At 46.2% G+C, this 18,860-nt stretch overlaps 1 protein-coding gene across 2 annotated transcripts; it reads left to right on the forward strand.

Moving 5' to 3' along the window:
• Positions 1-4,863: 4,863 nt before the first annotated feature.
• On the forward strand, positions 4,864-11,693 carry LOC120683184. 2 transcript variants are annotated; one of them, XM_039965210.1, is made up of 7 exons: positions 5,425-5,893; positions 6,461-7,233; positions 7,326-7,372; positions 7,786-8,019; positions 10,454-10,621; positions 10,804-10,914; positions 11,040-11,676. In XM_039965210.1, the coding sequence occupies exons 4-7, from the start codon at positions 7,879-7,881 to the stop codon at positions 11,304-11,306; spliced, it is 687 nt and encodes a 228-aa protein (XP_039821144.1). In that variant the 5' UTR covers positions 5,425-5,893; positions 6,461-7,233; positions 7,326-7,372; positions 7,786-7,878; the 3' UTR covers positions 11,307-11,676. The 2 variants fall into 2 exon arrangements, with proteins under 2 accessions (XP_039821145.1, XP_039821144.1); XM_039965211.1 differs by having other exon boundaries at positions 4,864-7,233; positions 11,056-11,693.
• Positions 11,694-18,860: the final 7,167 nt, after the last annotated feature.

The following is an 18,860-nucleotide window of genomic DNA, read 5'->3' on the forward strand; positions in this document are numbered from 1 at the left end:
TTTTAGGTCGTGTTTAGATGTTTTGCAAAAAAAATTTGTGATGGAATCTACTAATTTAAAGTACTAAATGAAGTCTATTTATAAATTTTTTTAACAAATGTGTTGTAAATCGCGTGACGAATCTAATGATGCTAATTAATCTATAATTAATTAATAATTAGCAAATGGTTACTGTAGCATCACTGTTGCAAATTATGGATTAATTAGGCTCATTAGATTCGTCTCGCGATTTACAGCCCATCCATACAAAAAGTTGTGTAAATAGACTTCATTTAGTACTTCATACATGTGTCGAAATATTTGATGTGACGTTTTTTTTTGTGTTTACGGAGTTTATGGGTGGAAACTAAACAACCTTAGGGGGACAGGAGGGTTACTGCGGAGGTGACCAAAACCCTAGTGTGGCGCCCGGCCGGCGACCTCTCCACTAGTGGCGTGGGCTTGGGCCTTCTATCTAAGAGTATAAATAAGCCCGTCGTCCGTCTGTTAATGAACGCACGGTCTGATTATTCATTATTGTACTATATACATTGCGAGGAAGTTACTTTAAAAAACTACTAAAATGTAACTTTCCGAATCTACTGTCTTCTCTCTTGAAGCAGAGGACTTTGGCTGACAATACGATTGAATTCGATTGAAGTAGTGCAGATTCATTTGAAACTGCGGAACTGGGGAATCAAGGGTTATATATTATTGTCTTTTATTCTTTTTATGTACTACTTTGTTAATGGGTACTTTGGCTCACAAAGTTTGATGTTTTCTAGTGTGCATTAATAGCTTTGCGATGTTTCTGGACATGTGCCTACTTGTAATAACCGTAGTTTGAAGATGGCAACAAATCCACTGTCTAAAAATTGACAATTGAGCCTTCAAGAGTTTAGGCACCAATATGTTGATAATACACAACAAAATAGTACTTCCACCATCTTAAATTAGTTTGTTATGACATAAGAAAGGATTTTATGAAATTAATTTGATGTTTTAGATGTGGTACCTTTTCTATAATCTGATAAAATTAGATAAATTTAGCTTAAAAAAATTAAAAGTGGACAATATTCGGAACAAGTACATATTTAAGAAGTATTTCAAGTGAATTTAGCTGTCCGTTAAGTTTATAGATATGTTGCCAAATCCAAAGACCACATAATTGTCATAACAAGTTCGGCAATCAAAATGAGTAATTTAGTTGCGAAAACATAGTACATATATGAATAGACCATGCAAGGCTATATGAGCAAAGGATACCGCTTCGCCTGCTGACGAACACGTTTCTTATACTCCGACATATTCTGCAAATTACGATACATGACACAAAAGACATAATGGTTAGCACATTACAAAAGCACAATTAAGAAGAATGTTTCATCTCAAATTGTATATCAAAACCTTTGCAAATAGATGATAAATGTAACATTGCGCACAAGATGCTCGATTTGGCTCATCAAGTAAGCCTTGGATGTAGGGGTGGTAAAGGGCCCAACATTTTGAACTAGAAAATCTAAGGATCGGGCTCTAAAAGGGCCGGGCTCTAAACATATGTATTTTTGAACTAAAAATTTTAAGGGCTCTATTGGACTGTGAAGAGGCCATTAGAGCCATGGCCCATTACCACCCCTACTTGGATGCATACGAGAATCTGCCTCACTGTGATGGAAGGATTCCACACCTGAATGGAACAGACAAACCATGAAGGTCCGACGATGCTATTTGCTTGGGTATAGAACAATAATCTTGCTGAAAATGAGAAAAGTATCCACTAATAACATGGAGCATACATCACCGAGGATGGATAATGTCGAGTACCATAATTAGGGGCACCCTAATTCATAGACTAAACCACCCTCAAAATGCAAAACACAATTAGGCTATCGGGCCCACAGTGCCTACCGCCATGTCAGACTCTACAGTCACAACGAACCAAGGTCAACAGTCTTCCTCCGATCCGAAGGGAAAGAAGGACTACTCGACGGCGATCCTAGAGAGGAAGAAGCCACCAATGATAACAACTCTGTCGTCGCTCTGCACCCGGATACTATGGAGTTCCTCTAAACTCCACCATAGCACCCAGATCCTCTCCATATCCCAAGAAGGCCCAATTCGCACTCGGCCCATGGCCCAGCTCCGCAGCACGGCCCATCCGAGACCCCCTCGAACCCGCAGAGCAACCTCCGCTTCGCTCGAGGCCTCCCCGCCAAGGCCCTCGACAGCGCACCGTATCTCCGCCTTGCTCGAGGGTGGCGGACCTACCCTCGGAAGGCAGGCCACCTCCGCCTCGCTCGAGGCCCCCTCGGCAGTTGGAACTAGCAACCCATATGCTCACTGGCCCGTCTGACAGGAGCATTAACTGCCAACCACTCCACCACGGAGTGCGGAGTCAGACGGCGTCAGGCCACCATGCCGCACAACAGCTGTGACCGGAGTCTCGTCCGCCGACTCCGGTCACTATTCCGCCATCCCCGGCACTATTCCGACACTGTGGGAATCTGCGACACCCTGTGCAGACACGCCCAGCACTGCTCCTGCCACTGTGGTGCCTACTCTTCGTACTTTCTCCTCTGCAGAACCCTCGACGGGTGTGGGCGCAACCCTCGGTCGGGGGTACGGATCTTGACCGGAGCAAGACCCCCGCCAACAGGACCATCGACGTGCCGCCACGTCACGCATGAAGGACGGTACCCTCCACAGCGACCACCACAACACCCACAGGAGCCATCAGGACGCTGGCGCGATCTCCGCAAGACCAGAGAGCCGCCCAGGACAACTGCCACGCCCGACGCCATACCTCACAATGTACTTCCAACAGTGCTCATCCATTGTACACCCCCGATTCGGGGAGAAGACATCGACTTCCGCGATTTCCCCTTACATGTACTCCGCCCCTCCTTGAGTCTATAAAAGGAGGAGGTGGGGTCCTTCGCAAAGGGGCGATATCATCTCATCGCGCTCTTCATCCGCTCGCACAACCAACTCCTCTAGCTTCACTCATTCACTCTCCTGATATTGGCACTTGCCTCAATCACTTAGCAGAGACTTGAGAGCTTCCCTCCCTCTCTCGCCTTGTTTGTACCCCCTACTACAGGCATTCCGGTGCAAGATAGTATAGTGTACTCGCACACTCCTGCTGGACGTACGGCCCCGAGGCCGGAACCAGGATAAACCCGTGCGCTACTGTGTTGCCTCTTGCATTAACCATTTAGAGTTAGGGACCATGCAACATCATCACTAGTTGGTGCTGGTCCGCCGGGTCTGGACACCGACAGATAACCATACTGCTCCAGTACCGTAGACATTGACGTGAAAGAACCCTGCCGGGAACTTGCAGGTTGGAGGACGATCTGGGTAGTTTTCACTAAATTGCAGGATTAGTGGGAAATACCCACCCTCCCAATCGGTCTGGGAATAAAGACAAATACTCTAACTTATATACAGCGTGGAGGGGGAGTCTTGGGAGCACTCGGCAGCTGCCCGAGCGACACGTGTGCCGGAGAGGACGACCGACGCGGGACATCGATTTGCCATTCGGTCCTTTCCCCGCAGGCACGCGCCGCACCACCACGCCCCCTCCCCCACCCCCTCCCCCCGCGCCCTCCTCCGCCCCCTCCCCTAGACCTAACCCTAGCGTGCCTCGCCGCCGCCCCGCTGCCCTCCGTCCCCGCTGCCGGTTGCCACCCTCTGCCCCTCGCCCTCCTCCCTCGCCGCCGGTCGCGGCCCTCGGTCACCGCACCCACATCTCGACCCCCGCCATCGCCGGCCCTCCGACCCCGCCGTCATCCGGGGTTCCAGCGGCTGCTGGAGGCCACCAGCGCGCTGGCCGGCTGGCGAATCGACCCGCACCGCTGGCACTGCCGCAGCTCCCTTCCTTCTGGGGCACGGTGAGCTTCCCTGCCTTCTTCATTTCCGTTTGGTGCGTCCTCAGCCTCTTGCCTCACGCTTGGAATCTCTCAGATTCGCCGCTCACTCTTCTTTTCCCTCTGTGGCTTGTGCTGCTGTCCTGCTTCTTTCTGTCTCTGTGGTCACGCGTTTATCCCTCCGCGGTCCGGGTGCTTTCCGCCTGCCTTGCTTCTGAACCACGAATGATTGAATTGCTTCCGCAAGGTTTGGTCCCCGTCGATCCCATATCCTTTCGTCCCTGCATTCCGCTATTATTTCCAGCTCCTGCTCTAGATGTGCTTTAGTTGCAGAGACATGGATGGGTGCTGGCACCTTTCTCATGATTTTGCTCACCTTTTTTTTTGTCAGATTTGTCCAGACGGCCTGCTCAGGATTGCTTCCTCAATCTTCACACCAGCCTTGTATTTTGTAACTAGTCCAACTCTCTATTCCTGCGGGAATTCAAGCCCCAGGAGCGCGGCTACGTCGCCCCTTTTCGCGGCCGTCCGATCGGAGACGATCCGACCGTCCAGAAGCAGACACCCAGGCGCGTGCAGTTTTGCAAAAAAACCCTCCACATTTCTCGAATTCAACCCGCAGTCCGGGGAGGCCCTTATCCTACAGTACGCGCGGCTGTTTTTTATACTAAAACCACCCTGTTGTTCCGAAGAATTAGCAAGAAGAAGAGAAAATTCGGAAGCAGGCAACTAGGCGCGTGGAGTTTTTCAAAAAACCCCTCCTTGTTTACTGAATTCAACCCGCGGTCCGGGGAGGCCCACAATCTACAGTAGGCGCGGCTATTTTTTTAACTCAAAACTCTCTGACGTTCTGAATATTTCAACGCTAAGAAGAGAAAATTCGAGTTCGCTGACGATTTTGCAAAAACACGCCCGCAGACATTTTCGCGGAGAACCCCCCGCCGCCCTCGCCGCGCGGTGCCCGTCCGCCCCTCAGCTCCCCCATCTCATTTCTCCCTCCCTCTCCCTCTCTCTCTCTCTCTCTCTTCTCTCCCCCTTTCCCCGCCGTTGCCGCCTCCGACACCGCGCCGCCCGTAGCTGCTGCCCTCGTCGAGCTACAGCTGCCTCTGCGGGATTCCCCTGTTGGTGCCCGATTCCCTCACCTTCCTCGCGTCCTCAGGGTCCGAGGGCGCGGCGCGGTGACTGCGGCCCGCGGTCCTGGCGCACGCCCCCACCGCGGCCGTCCGCTACCTCGCCGCCGGCAACGAGGTGCTGACGTGCTATACGGCGACCGGTCCTACGTGCCTAGCCTCGTCCTCTCCATGCGGTACCTGCACGGCGCGCTCGCCGCAATGGGGTTCCGGGGGAGCGTCAAGGTCTCCTCCGCGCACGCCTCTTCCGTGCTTGCCACGCCGCCGGCCCTCGTGGTGCCGTCACCCTCAAGCTCGCTGCTCCTCGTCGCCGCAGCCCGCTTCCCGCTGAGTCTGCACAGCGTGCTATTAGGCGACGACGCGGCGAGCTCCTCGTCCTCGCAGCTGCCCCTCCGGGCCTCCCCTGCCGGCGCTTGGTTCACCTCAAACCCGCGCAAGAATGGCATCTCGTGGCCCGGGCACGCCGTCGCTCACGCAGCATCTGCTGCACCAGACCGCCGCCGCGGGGGCGCCCCAAAGATTTTCGGCACGGCCTTGACGTCGAATCCCAGGTGGTGCGGCTGCTGCTGGTGGTGGTGGTGGTGCTGCGGAGCCCATCTCGCCGGCGCCGACTGCTGCGGCCGGTGCTGCGGCGACGGGGACTTTTGGTGGTGTTGCTGCTGCTCGTGGAAGACGACCCCGCTGCTGCCGTACGCGTGCGCTGAGGCCTCCAGGCCGGCCTTGTTCAGAGCCTTCACTGATTCCGGACAGGGGAAGGCGGAATCAGCCCAGAGGCGGGTCATTCCGGAGGAGTGAGGAGTGAGGCGGCGGCGGACGAGAGCCCGGTTACCGATGTGGGACTGGGAGACGGTGGCGGGGTAGTGCTCGACGATGATTGTGCAGGTTGTGTGTTGCCTGCCGCCGGCATGGTAGCAGGTCAGCTCCCCGTTGCTTTCCTCTATCTTTCCTTGTGGATTTTGCTCTGTATATTGCTAGGATCTGGTGAGATAATATCCGCTTGGTTAGGGAACCAGTTACCAACTGAAAAGGAGGATCTTTTTTCAGGTAGACCTTTACAAGTTTAGATTTGGAATAATTAGGTGTTCTCAATCTCAATAATGGAGGGAGCCGTAAGTATAAGTTCTTTGGGAGTTGATTACAGGAATTTAATTTCCTTTCGTTTATCCTCTGTTTGTGGTTTTCTTTGTAAGGAGTCAGAAGAGATAAGCTAGCACCTACCAATCCATTCTTTTAAATGTGGGAAACTGGTCTGATGTCTCGTACTTTTTCTGAAATAGAAATACACCTTTTGAAGCAGTATTGAGCAGAGGGCTGGGCTGATCCTTTTTTATATATATTTAAGTTACAATGTACTGCAATAGTAAGATTCTTGATATATAAACTTAATTTAGAATAAGGGCTCACTGTTCAGGGTTGTGAACTAGCTGAACTGGAACCAGGAGACTGAAATTAGAAACTGATATTTGACTTTTCTTTTTCTAGCTAAAACAGGCAGTTCCATCCATGGAACCCTGATTGATCCTTTTTCAAGATGATCTGCAAGACTGTGAATAGGATAAGCATATGGAGGAGTCGAGGAGATCCAAATGTGCCATTGTCTATTTTATTGTAGTGTTATGTGTTCTTCAATTACTCTTAAGGAAAAACTTCAAACAAGGATTACTGCTAAAACTAGGGGATGATTGGTATCTAGCAGAACATCTATTTCTGTTTATAGTCAATTATTCCCGGAAAAGTTGAGGTAGGCTACAGATGAAATCCAATAGAGTAAAAGAAGTATTAAGGTGCTAAGGATATCAATATTGAGGTATGGGCCACTTTGGACTTTTCATTTTAAATAAATCTTGTAACTATATTGACTACATTTCCTAAGGAAAATGAAGAATGCATTTATGATTTTTTATTTCTATATGGAATTAGTTATCAATAATACATATTTTTAAAATAATCCTTGTTGCCAGACTGCTTGGTAATAACTTCATTCTATTTTTTTGTTTCTGTATTTTTTTCCATCCATGGAACTGATTTGAGTTTGGCTGGCTTCCTGTTTTCTCATATCTGTGTGCACCTCTCATCAAGTAAACATACAAGTTTGCCAATAAACAATGATCTGTTTGTTTCAGGACCTGTTATTAATTCTTATGTTCCTTTCAGGACCAATTCTTATGTTCACATGAGAGGAAAGAGATTCTTTGATAGAAGAAAACGCAAATCAAGCTAGAAAATATGCAGTTTTTCATCCTCATTCTGATAAGGTAGTTGGAAGAAGAATTTCTGCACTACTGATGCTATTTTGAGCACCTAAAATTTTTTCCAGGCCTGTAACATCTCAAACTGATCTGTATAGGCTCTACAGGCAGGGCACAACGGAAGACACGGGCAAATTAGTCTAAGGTTTGGTCTTTGGTGTTTGCTTGCTTCGTTCCTTCCTTTCTTGCTCACGCTCATTGTGCCTGCATGCAAATGGAAAGTTATGGTCTTGGCCATCTGGGTGGGTTTTCTTGTAAATGATCTCCTTTCAGCAATTGTTATTCACCGTCTCTTACTGCAAATTATGGTACTCATGCCTTTGCAGTGTTCAGTGATTTCCTCTCCCTCCCACTAGAATTTTGCTTAGTGATCAATGTATCTCCTAGGCTGTTCATGTACACAAATACAAAATTGTATGTGGGCAGTACCATTGGTATGGTCTGCCACATTACAAGCTGTCTACCCTTTCCATAATTCCATATTAAAAGTAGATGCATGGAAATGGTACCAGCTTTTGTAACTTAATCGTATGATCTATCATTTTCTTTATATTTCAGGATCAACCTGCTACATGCCTACTGGACTTCATTTGTAGCTACTTTGTATCTTCTTCATTAGTACTTGATACTGTCAGTGGACCATGACACTTCATGTTCCCTTCTACATCTGGGGAGCAAATTGACAAAACATTAGAGAACGGTGGTCATGCAGAAAATGGAAGTGATAATTTAATTCTTGAAAGGATGGTAAAAAGAAATGAAGAATCCGAACTTCTAATTGAGAATCTCAAGGTAATAATTTGTTTACCGCATGTACTTAAGAGTTTGATATTAGCTCTTAATTTTTGCAAGTGCCATAATGCCATCCTTGCTCTCAAACATGTTCCAGAAATAAATTATTCTTACCACATTTTGCTGTAGTGCATGACTTGCATTCAAACCTGGATAAACTGAACTAGCTATCTATTTTTCTGGTTCTTACCTGAATACAGTTTTCCCTTTCTTTCTAGAAATAAATTATTCTTAACACATTTTGCTGTAGTGCATGACTTGCATTCAAACCTGGATAAACTGAACTAGCTATCTATTTTTCTGGTTCTTACTTGAGTACAGTTTTCCCTTTTGTTCTGTTAAGGGTATAATGGTAATATCCTAGTATCTAGGGTTTGGGGGTCTCCTCTTGTACTATATATGTTGCCCTTTTGGGCCTCTATTACACACACACACAGTTCAGTTCTCTACTGCTCTTCCCTCTTCCATTCGTAACATGGTATCAGGGCTATGGTTGTTCTAGATCCAGCCCACCACCCTCGATTCAACGCTGCGCTGCGCCGCTGCCCCTAGGAGCATCGATCTTGCTCCTGGGGGCAACATCTCCATCAAGCCCCAAACCCATTTTCCTTCCCAGTTGAGTCCCAGCAGCAGCAGAGAATAGCGTACCCGTCGTCGCCTTCATCTTCGCGCAGATCCGCCCGTTGCGGTCGTCCTCCGCCGTCGTCGCGCGCTGTCGCGGCTCTCCTCTGCCTGCCATCGCGTCCGCCGTCGCAGATCCGGCCGCCCCGCCGCCCATCGCGGCCGTCCTTGTCCTCGATCGTGCCAGATCTGCGGCGGGAGCGGCCCGCCACAGCCCGTCCGCGTCTGTCGCCACCGGCTCGTCCTCCTCTTCACCGCCCGTCCCCACCGGCTCGTCCTTGCGCGGCCGCGGTCCTCCATCCGCCCGACCGTCCGCCCGTCGCGGACGCTGCTGCGGGCCCTCATCCACGCCCGTCGTGCGGGGCCCGTCCGCCGCGCCTGTCGCGCGGCTGCCGTCCGCTCCGCCCGTCACCGTCATCCGGCCGTCGCGGATCCGGCCGATTTGTGCTGCCTCCACCCGCAGGCCCCGTCGCGGCTCCCTTCCTTGCCGCCCGGACGGCTCGTCCTCACAGACGGCGCGGCCCGTCGCCGCCGCTGTCTGCTCGTCCCTCCGTCTGCCCATCACAGCGCCCGCGCGGCCAAGTGCTTTGTTTTGTGGGTGCTCTGTTTTGCCAAGTGCCTCAGTCCTCTGTTCTGTGCTGCTGCTCTGTTCTGCAGGATTATCATTCATGTTGCAGTTCTACTTCATATTGTTACTGCCTTTTGTGCTGCTCTACTATCTATCCATCAGCTGCTGCTCTGTCCACGTTGCTGTTTGCATCCATCATCAGTCCATTGCTGCTCTATTTTGCTCGTTGCTTGCTGCTGCCTGCTAGTATCTACTATATTGTGTCATTTTTTTCCATCCGTTCCATATCATCTGCTAGTAGCTTTGCTTGCTGCTTAAATTATTTTGCCATTTCATATCCTAGCTGCATGCTTCTGCTAGCATCCCAGTCACTATCAATCCAAGTCCAATTACACATCTCCAGTTCGTCAATGCCGTGCGTGTCCACCATTTCCTTGTCAAATCAGCTCATATCTTATTTTTATTTCGGTTAGCTAAGTCCCATCGATTTAGCTAATTACATCATCATTGTTGATGCGACCTTTGCCCTCTTGGTCCCTTACGGAGCCGTTTTGCTCCACATCTTGATCAATGGCCTTCTATTTGTCGTCATCACCTTGTCATCTCCCTGCTTGCCGTCTTGCAGCAGTGATCTCTCATTCCTCTCTTTGGCTGGTTTGACACATCTCACTATTATTGTCAAGTTCAAAATCTCCAAAGCAAGGTTTATGTTGAAGAGTCGACGTACTGGTTTGTGAAGACTCGGGTTATTTGCTGAAGTACGGTTGTGAAGGCAATACCGTCTTGTGGAGGAGATCATCTACATCGACACGTCAAGAGTTGCACGCTTTGATGACATCTTTGATTTGGGACTTTGGATGTATCTTCTTCTTTTTTTTGTTTGAGTCTAGTGCTTAGTATCAACTCTCCAAATGCAACATCATTGCATTCACGTTGCATTTGAGAGGGGGTGTTAAGGGTATAATGGTAATATCCTAGTATCTAGGGTTTGGGGGTCTCCTCTTGTACTATATATGTTGCCCTTTTGGGCCTCTATCAATACACACACACAGTTCAGTTCTCTACTGCTCTTCCCTCTTCCATTCGTAACATGTTCCACAAATAAATTATTCTTAGCACATTTTGCTGTAGTGCATGACTTGCATTCAAACCTAGATAAACTGAACTAGCTATCTATTCTTCTGGTTTTTACTTGAATATGTTTTCCCTTTCCTTTTGTAAGTCAAGTAGTTTTCTGTTTGTTAGGAAGAGCTTCAAGAACAAAAGTTAAAGGCAAAAGAGGATGCTGAAGATCTCACCCAAGAAATGGCTGTACTAAGATACCAGATAACGGGCATGCTTAACGAAGAATACAAGCGTCGATCTTGCATTGAACAGGCAGCTATTCAACATATTAAGGAGCTGGAGACTCAGGTAGTAATTAGAAAAATTTCCACTATTTAATTGCACCTGAAAATATGGCTGCAGATGTTATTGAAATTTTTATCCTGTTATTTCATACTTTAATTTGAGGACGTCACTAGGTCTTGTTATGATAACGATTTCCTCATCCGGTTTCTCTTACATTTCTGTTCTTTTCACGATGTTTCAAACAGATTTGCAAAGAGAAGATAAAATTGAGTGGGGCACTTAGGCGATTGCAGGAATCACGTGAACAAGCTCACAAACAAGCTATGGAGATTAAGAAGTTGAAGGATGCTTTAGAGGTATGGGCATGTAGGTGAATGTGATACTTGACATCTGAGATGAATACTCTTTACAGTATTCTCCATACTTGAGATTGGTCATTCGTCCTACTACTGATAAGGACTCGAATGTGTATTCACTGTAGAGGTTTAACTCTGCAGTGAACCTAGGAACAGTTTGCAAGTCGTGCTCTTGCGGGTTCTGCGCAATGTTGATAGAGTTGTCTAATTGCTCGATTGATGGGCCATCAGATGCCAGACCTGCCAAATCCAACCGCATTGATGAGGAGTTACAGAACCAAGCGCTAATAGAATGGCATCCTGATGAAGCTTCAAAGACGACGGTGGGTTGGAAGTTAGATCGTGCAATGGCATCATGTACATTTGAGTGTGCGATCGACCAATTGTTGTAGATAATTCTTTGCATTCGCCACTGCTGCCTGTAAATGCATATGCATTTTGTTACCTTAGCTGTTCAATTTCCCAGAGTAAGCTTCCAATGGAAGTTAAGCTCCAGATGGAGTAAAACATTCATCCTACGGACGGCATGGCTACTGGTCAAGAACACTTTTTTTACTACAGTCGTACATGCTCTTAGTTTTTTCTTTCTAAATTATGTACATGCTCTTAGTTTAGAGGGGGAAATGACATTAGGTGCCTCTATTTATTAGTTGTACTCCCTCCGTCTCAAATTGTTAGTTGTTTTGGTTGTTATGCATACTTAGGCTCATGCACAAAGTGTAAATATACGAATCTTGTACAAGGAGACTTAGTCATACAGTACCAGAACTGTTTGTTGTGTTGTTTTGGTTTTTAACATTGAACATAAGATTTACTAATGATGATCTGATATGAAACTGTAATAATACTGGCTACCACCTGCGCTGGTATCAGAACACAAATATTGTTAAACAAAATCTATTCATCTAACTAACTAGATGAAATTGTAATAATATTGACTATACGGAGTAGTTAGCGTACCAATAATAATCAGAGAAAGCTCCAAACTGGGATGAAGAAATGGCGTGCCGGAGGTGCGCCCCAGACTCTAGTGATAAGTAAATCCGAGATGGACTGGGTTACGTAGAGAATGAGTAGAGTGATAATTTATTGTAAAAGGATGAGATAATAACAACACTACCACCAAAAACGAAGTGCTGATATAGAAGTATTCACAAGTGTATGGCAAAACATATATTGAACCAAGAACCAGTAAAGATGGAAACACCGACAAATGCGGCGGATCGAACAACTAAACATTGTAAGTAGCTTGCAAATATTTCCATGGACAAATGTATTTTACTGTACTAAAGAATCCAATTTATCCATTTAGACCTCTAAACAAAATTGGACGTCATGCAAACTGTTACAATTAGCAAATATTTTCATGGATAAGTGTATTTTACTCATGAGATCTATTACAATTAGCAAAATCTATCTCCTATTGTTATTTGTGTTTTCCCGCATACAAGTTGAGTTTTAAGTCAAAATTTGAAGGATGATATTGGACGTAATAACTTACACTAAAAGAATATAAAATAGTTTTTATTATTACTTTGACAAGTATGGTCATATAATAATAGGCTAACCTATAAAAACAAAATTGCATAATATACTGATGAGGGACTCTTATAGTATCTATAAAGAATTTAGACTTAAAACTCAAACTATAAGTAAAGAAAGAAAGAATTGTCAGACTCGGGGGCTACATGATTGCTTACATGATATGGTTATGGGTAATATAAAGATAGGACATGTCCTATACTTAACCTGTTGTAATATACTTGAATATAAGTAGGACTAGTCGGTACAGGAAAAAAACTACTCGGATAGTGTTTGGGTAGGTCTTTAAGCTCGTATTAGGCTAAGTTTTCTTGTAACAGTGACCCCCCGAATATATAAAGGGCGGCCAGAGATCTCCCTCCAAAGCATAACCCATAATCTCCAACCTTGAGCAATACAAACTAAACAGGACGTAGGGTGTTACGCAACTCGCGGCCTGAATCTGTCTAAATCTTATGTTGATGTCACCTTCGAGTTCCTGATCTCAGTGACACCATAGCTACAAATCTACCACCTCGAAGTATCCTTCGGTGGGCTTGGCGGTAAAACACCGACAAGGCCAAATCTCATTGAGACCCTTCTTTCGGTGATGTGCTCCCGACATCTAGAACCATTACTTTGAAGAGATTAAAGTGCTCAAATCAAACCATAACGCCAAATACATTAGTATAGGATCATATGATTTTGGTCCCATTGTTTTGACCTTCAGGATTGGAGTAATGATAATACAAATAGTCCGCATTCATATTTCGTAGTTATAAGTGAAATTCTTAGAATATTGGAAGACAAATGACTGCAAAAGCATTGCTAAGAATGTTTTCATTAATCAAGAACAAAAGTTAGGGCATAAAAAATGATTTGTTACGGTCTCGACCATAAATGATGACGACTAGCAGAGATCAACTGATGTTGGCTATAGGACTTCACTGGCACCTCATGAAAAATCAAAATCTTTGAGAAATCCAGACATATTCCATGGTCGTAAAATTAATTTAATGTTGTAGTTTTCCCTATAAATTTTTGCATTGCAAAGTTGGAGTTGATGACTTAGTACAAATCTAAATTAATCAATAATTTGAAACGCAGAGGATTAGTTTACGTGTGTACTGTGATGCATTTACAAATCCAGCAAATCTGTGATACTACTCGGTTGAATGCTTTCAAAATTTCACACATATTATACTCCAATTTTCAGATGGGACAAGAAAATGAGACAAGAAGCCCACAATCTTACCCCCTGCTTGCAGGGTTTTTACATATTTGCCATCTTTACGGTTGCCACACATCCGATTGCCATTCTTAGAATGCCTCTTACATATTTTCCATGGGAGAGAAGTTTCACTATCGCATTTGCCATTTTCGCTGAGTTGGCACTCCACATAGGCAGACCATGTTGTCTCCCAGTCATGAGAATCATACGTAATGACCGTCCTACCCTTGCCCTTTTCTTTCATACCACGAGCGCCAATTGATGCTACTGTCCCACTTTTTGCATGTCCTGAACGCTCATTTATTGCATGCAGTGTATTATGGCCACACATATTTTAGTTGAAACAAAAACATCTTGCAGGAAATATAACTAAATAGATGCTATTTCAGCACAAAAAGTATATAGAACAACAACACAGTAAATAGGGCCACATAGAGTAGCACAAACAGTACCACAGAATAATACAACCAAATAGGGCCACATTGTAGCCATTGCATATAGTTTTTGGCCTTTACCCAGTACACTGAAGTTTACCAACCTTGGGCGATTACATGTTTTCTTGCCCACTACATTACATAAATAGGCCATACAAAATACAAAAGAAGACTCTCTCCTGCAATCACTTTCCTCCTTTCTTCACTTTGCTTACCAACTTCTTCTTCCTAGGAGTCATCTTCTTGGCCGGCAGTACATCATTTGAAAGTGCGTCCTCAGCAAATAGAGTCCTATAGGCCAATAAAGTAGGTTTTAGTACTATTTTTTTATGACACTAGCATTAGTTGCAAAAGGAGAAATAATACCTTCTGGCTGTTGTAGGCTGACTGGCTGATTCTGTGAGCTCAACTTGTAAATCTACTACTTCCAAGACTTCATGTTGTGCTTGAGTTGCTGAAATTACATTTCTCAGAGCAAATGCTTCTTCCCTTGATGCTGCTTCCCTAGCTGCTGCTGCCTTCATTTCTGCTTCTTCAGCCTCCCTCTTAGCTTTTGCTGCTGCTTCCCTTGCCACAGCAGCTCTGGTCCTTGGAGTTGCTGCTTCTCCAGCAGAAGTATCTTGCTTTGTCTTTTTCCTCCCAACCATAAATCATGTTGCTGTTCTGCCATTTCAACTAGCCCGTACTCACCATCAGCAACATACTTAGCAACCTTAACAACTAGTCTAAACACGCTGCCAGGATCGATCCTGACAGAATGGTAAACAATCACAGAAAATAGAAGTTATACAGTGTAACGACCCGGCCCGGGAAAACGACTAAGATCTACTCTACATGTTGAGTAAACCACACCTGCTAAATAACTCTCTTGCACTTTCGTCCTCGCTTCGTGCAAAAAGGGTTAACCTGGAGTTACTAGCCTTCTCAGGGCCAGCTATTTAAGCTGGTTTGCCTCAGTATTGGTAACCGACATGGGATAAGCCGTGGGTGAAACAGTGTCCCATGTAGCTACAGTAACCGATGTGCTACAGTACCCGAGCTGCAGTGCCGATATTAGGCTCGGCCCACTGCGTCTACAGTACCCGAGCTACAGCAGGTTTCTCGATACCTAAACCGGGTGGTGGTCACTCGTCATGGCTGGATGTCAGGGTAGCGGTCACTTTTGGTGATGATCAGGATCACCCTGCAGCGAAGGATACCATGGTGCTCGTACTCCCTGCTGTAGTACCTTGGGCGTTCCGAAACACCAAGACTCTCCAGGGCATTGATCAAAAGGCTAGGGAGGCCAGGTGCAGCTTGGCAAATGCCCTGGGTCCATCCTTCCTCAGCCATCTGAAAACAAAGGTAGGATGAACAACTTTGCATAAATACTTGAGTACAAAGGGGGTAGATGGTCTTTATTATTACAACAGGGTGGGGTACATTTTCCCTGGATACATGATTATTAGGACGGTGGCTCTAGCCTAGGCGTGCTACTCTTCTATCATGGGGAATCTTCCTCGATCTAGATAGGGCACTTCTTTGGTGGAAGACACTGTTCGTCTTCGGTCTGAGTACCCCTATCCCAATGGGTTTCTTCGGGTTCTTTCTCTTCTAACCATCCATCTGCTCCTCTGTGAGCCTCGTGGTCTTGCCATTGGGCTTGGAGAGCGGCTAGGGAATACTCGGCTCGTATGGCTCTTGTCTGTTGTTTCTCCATTTCTTGGGTTGCCTTTTCTACCCTGTGGATTTGGTGCTTCAGTTGTGCCGCCTGTTCGCGGTAGAGCTCATCTAGGCCGGTGAGGTAGATGGACAGGTGGGAGACCGTATCTTCTAGGTCTTCTACTTCTCTCTCAAGTCCTCTCATCCGGGCAATCCATGAGCGTCCTCTTCCTCCAGTAGGCGGGAAAAATCCCATAGGAGTCCGCTGAAGATGATGCTTGTAGACCACACGCAGACGTCGCAGGGCTTTTCGGGCGGCCTTTCGGTAGGTATCTGGGAAGCGAAAGACAGTGGTGGAGATGAACCAGGGGTCCACGTCAGAGTAGCGGGTGTTTTTTCCCACGAAGATCATCATGTCGCATTGAAAAGTGCCCTTAGAGTCGTACTCCCGGTAGATGTCCTCCGGTGTGTCCACAACTCCGACGCGTTCCAGGCTGAGTAGCAATAACTTAGGGAGGCCAGGCTCTGCGAAGCAGATTCCGTTACTCCATCCGTTATCAGCCATCTGGAACAGGCAAGAGTCAGTGGTGAGTGTTTGTGTGGGAAAAAGGCTTAAGCAAGGAAAGTTCTAATGTGGAAAGGCTTAGAAAAAGGGTTTCGATCCTAGGGTCACGTCCTATGGCCAACTTACGGCTCTGATACCACCTAAAGTGTCCCCTCATAAGAGGTGACTTAAATGTGATACAAATATCAGTCCCAGGAGGCTGACACATATTTATTACATCAGATGGTACATCACCATACAAACCTCCGAGGAGGCGGACATTCGATACAAACGATAATAAGAAGTAAAAAGGCTATGGTGATACACCAAAGCACGACCCACATGGGATCCAGCTTGGGCTCAGAGTATCGCGCCAGCAGAAGCATCTTGCAGAGGGCCAACACCACAGGCAAAGTTGGGTGCGGACGCAACCTCTACTCGACGTCTTCAACAACGAAGTCTGGATCTTCCTCTGAAGAAAACCACAAATATATATCGGGTGAGTACAAAAGTACTCAACAAGTCCATCCCCACCCAGGGGGGTAACACAGATATGCACAGGATAAATCAAGGATAAGACTGAGGTTTATTTGCAGTAAGGCTAGATTTTACACATGCAAGGATTTATTTTTGAAAAGAGTTTTCCCAAAGCAATTCTTTAGTAACCGAGTAATCAGTGGGGTTGATCCTTCACAAAGGATCCAAGTTTTAAATGCTACCGGACTCCTCATCCGCAGTAGCTCACGACACATCTCCCAGACACCTTCCAAAAACAACTCACACCATGGGATCATCCATCCCAGAAGCTAGTTATGTGACCAAACCGTAACTCGCCCAGTACCGTGGGCACGGCTATTCGAATAGGTTTTAACTCTGCAGAGGTGTACAACTTTACCCACAAGTGGTGTACCACAGCATGATCACCTTAGTGTCGGTGCAGATCCCAACAAAGCCATTACCCACCTTAGCTAGACCTGACTAGCCAACACAGACTCCACCAAGGGGCCATTGACCAATCACTGAGGTTTAACCGGGGCATAAGTCACTATGACCTTATCCCTTCTCCTTGATCACCCGTTGCTCTCAGCTCTCCTGATGGCTATCAGACTAACTAGTGGGGTTTATGCTAAGCCGTTGCCACACACAACGGTCGAGTGGTTTGCACGATAGTTGAGTTAGGCAAGATGACACATCAACTCGGTCCTTAATTGCGACAAGATGGATATCTCCCAACCTTCTTGCTCAACCACATCGGTACGAGCCTCCAACATATGACAATCCACATAGGGAATGCCATTCATCCATCCCATCTTAACATTTTATTCTTTATAACCCAATTTCCCTTTTCTCAATACTCACACATTTTCCCTTTTATAAAGCATGTTGTAACCATTTTTGAGTGTAATAAAATGAGTACCGGGTCCTAAGCGGCGCTTTAGCAGCGATTAACATCCATAAAGAATAAATCATATATAGACGTTAATCTAGGTGGTCAAGGAATGGTTATAACAAATCAAGGGGTGGCTATCCAACCATATTTCAGCAGTAAAAATATATGCAATTTTATAAAACAGGCCAATATGTTGTGTTTATAAAACTGGGTCGAAATATGCAATCAAAGGATGAGATTGAACTTGCCATTCACAAAGCCTTCCGGGAAGTCCCGATCGAAGTACTGTCCTTCGGGTTTGGGCTCGCGGTACTGGTCCTCGGACACCTGCTCGCAGTACTGCTCGGCGACGGGTTCTCCCTCGGTCACTTCGTGATCTACGGCCCACACAAACAAACACACAATAAAGAAAAAGAAATAAAGATTTTATCGTCAAGCTCGAATCAGGAATAACTTAAGAAACAATGGTAGAAAGAATATTTTTCGGAGATTTCTTAATGGCATGGCCGAAATTATGTTATAAATGGCGTGGTAAAGTTTCGGGGGCAAACGGAGGATTTTTGGCGCATGAAATGATACGCCGTAGAGGGGTTTAGGGGCTTAGTAAGGATCCGGGGGCCTATTTGTAATTATTTCTGGGAGTGATAGGACTTGAATAGAATTTTGGAAAATATTTGGGCTACTTTGGAAATTAGGCAGGGACCTACTCATAAATATTTTATATAGTGGAGGGGCTTATTCATTAAAAGAGATAAGAGAGGGCCTCTTTGTAATTATTTTTGGGATGACAGGGACTTGATTGGAATTTCTAAAAATATCCGGAACATTCTGGAAAGGGGCAGGGACCTATTTGAAATTATGTTTATATAGTGGAGGGGTTATTTCTTAAATAGGGGAAACATGGCAGGTTTATTTGGAAAAGAACATAAGAGGGGGGGGGTTCTTAAAGGAATAGAAGGGAAGGGAGGGTTTTTTTTTTGGCAAAAATGCCATCTTCTTCCTCCTCACGTAGGGGAACAGAGGAGGGGTGGGGCAGCTCGCCAGCGCCCCTGGCGCCGGGGTTCCCGGGCACGGCGGCGGGCGTGGGGAGGGGGGAAAGGGAGAGGGGAACGTGGGGGACCTATTCCCCACCTCGGCTTGGGCTCCACGGCGGCGGACGGAGGCGGGCGGCGGCGGCTGTGGCGG

This window comes from Panicum virgatum, chromosome 7N, assembly GCF_016808335.1.
Source record: "Panicum virgatum strain AP13 chromosome 7N, P.virgatum_v5, whole genome shotgun sequence".
Taxonomy (NCBI): Eukaryota; Viridiplantae; Streptophyta; class Magnoliopsida; order Poales; family Poaceae; genus Panicum; species Panicum virgatum.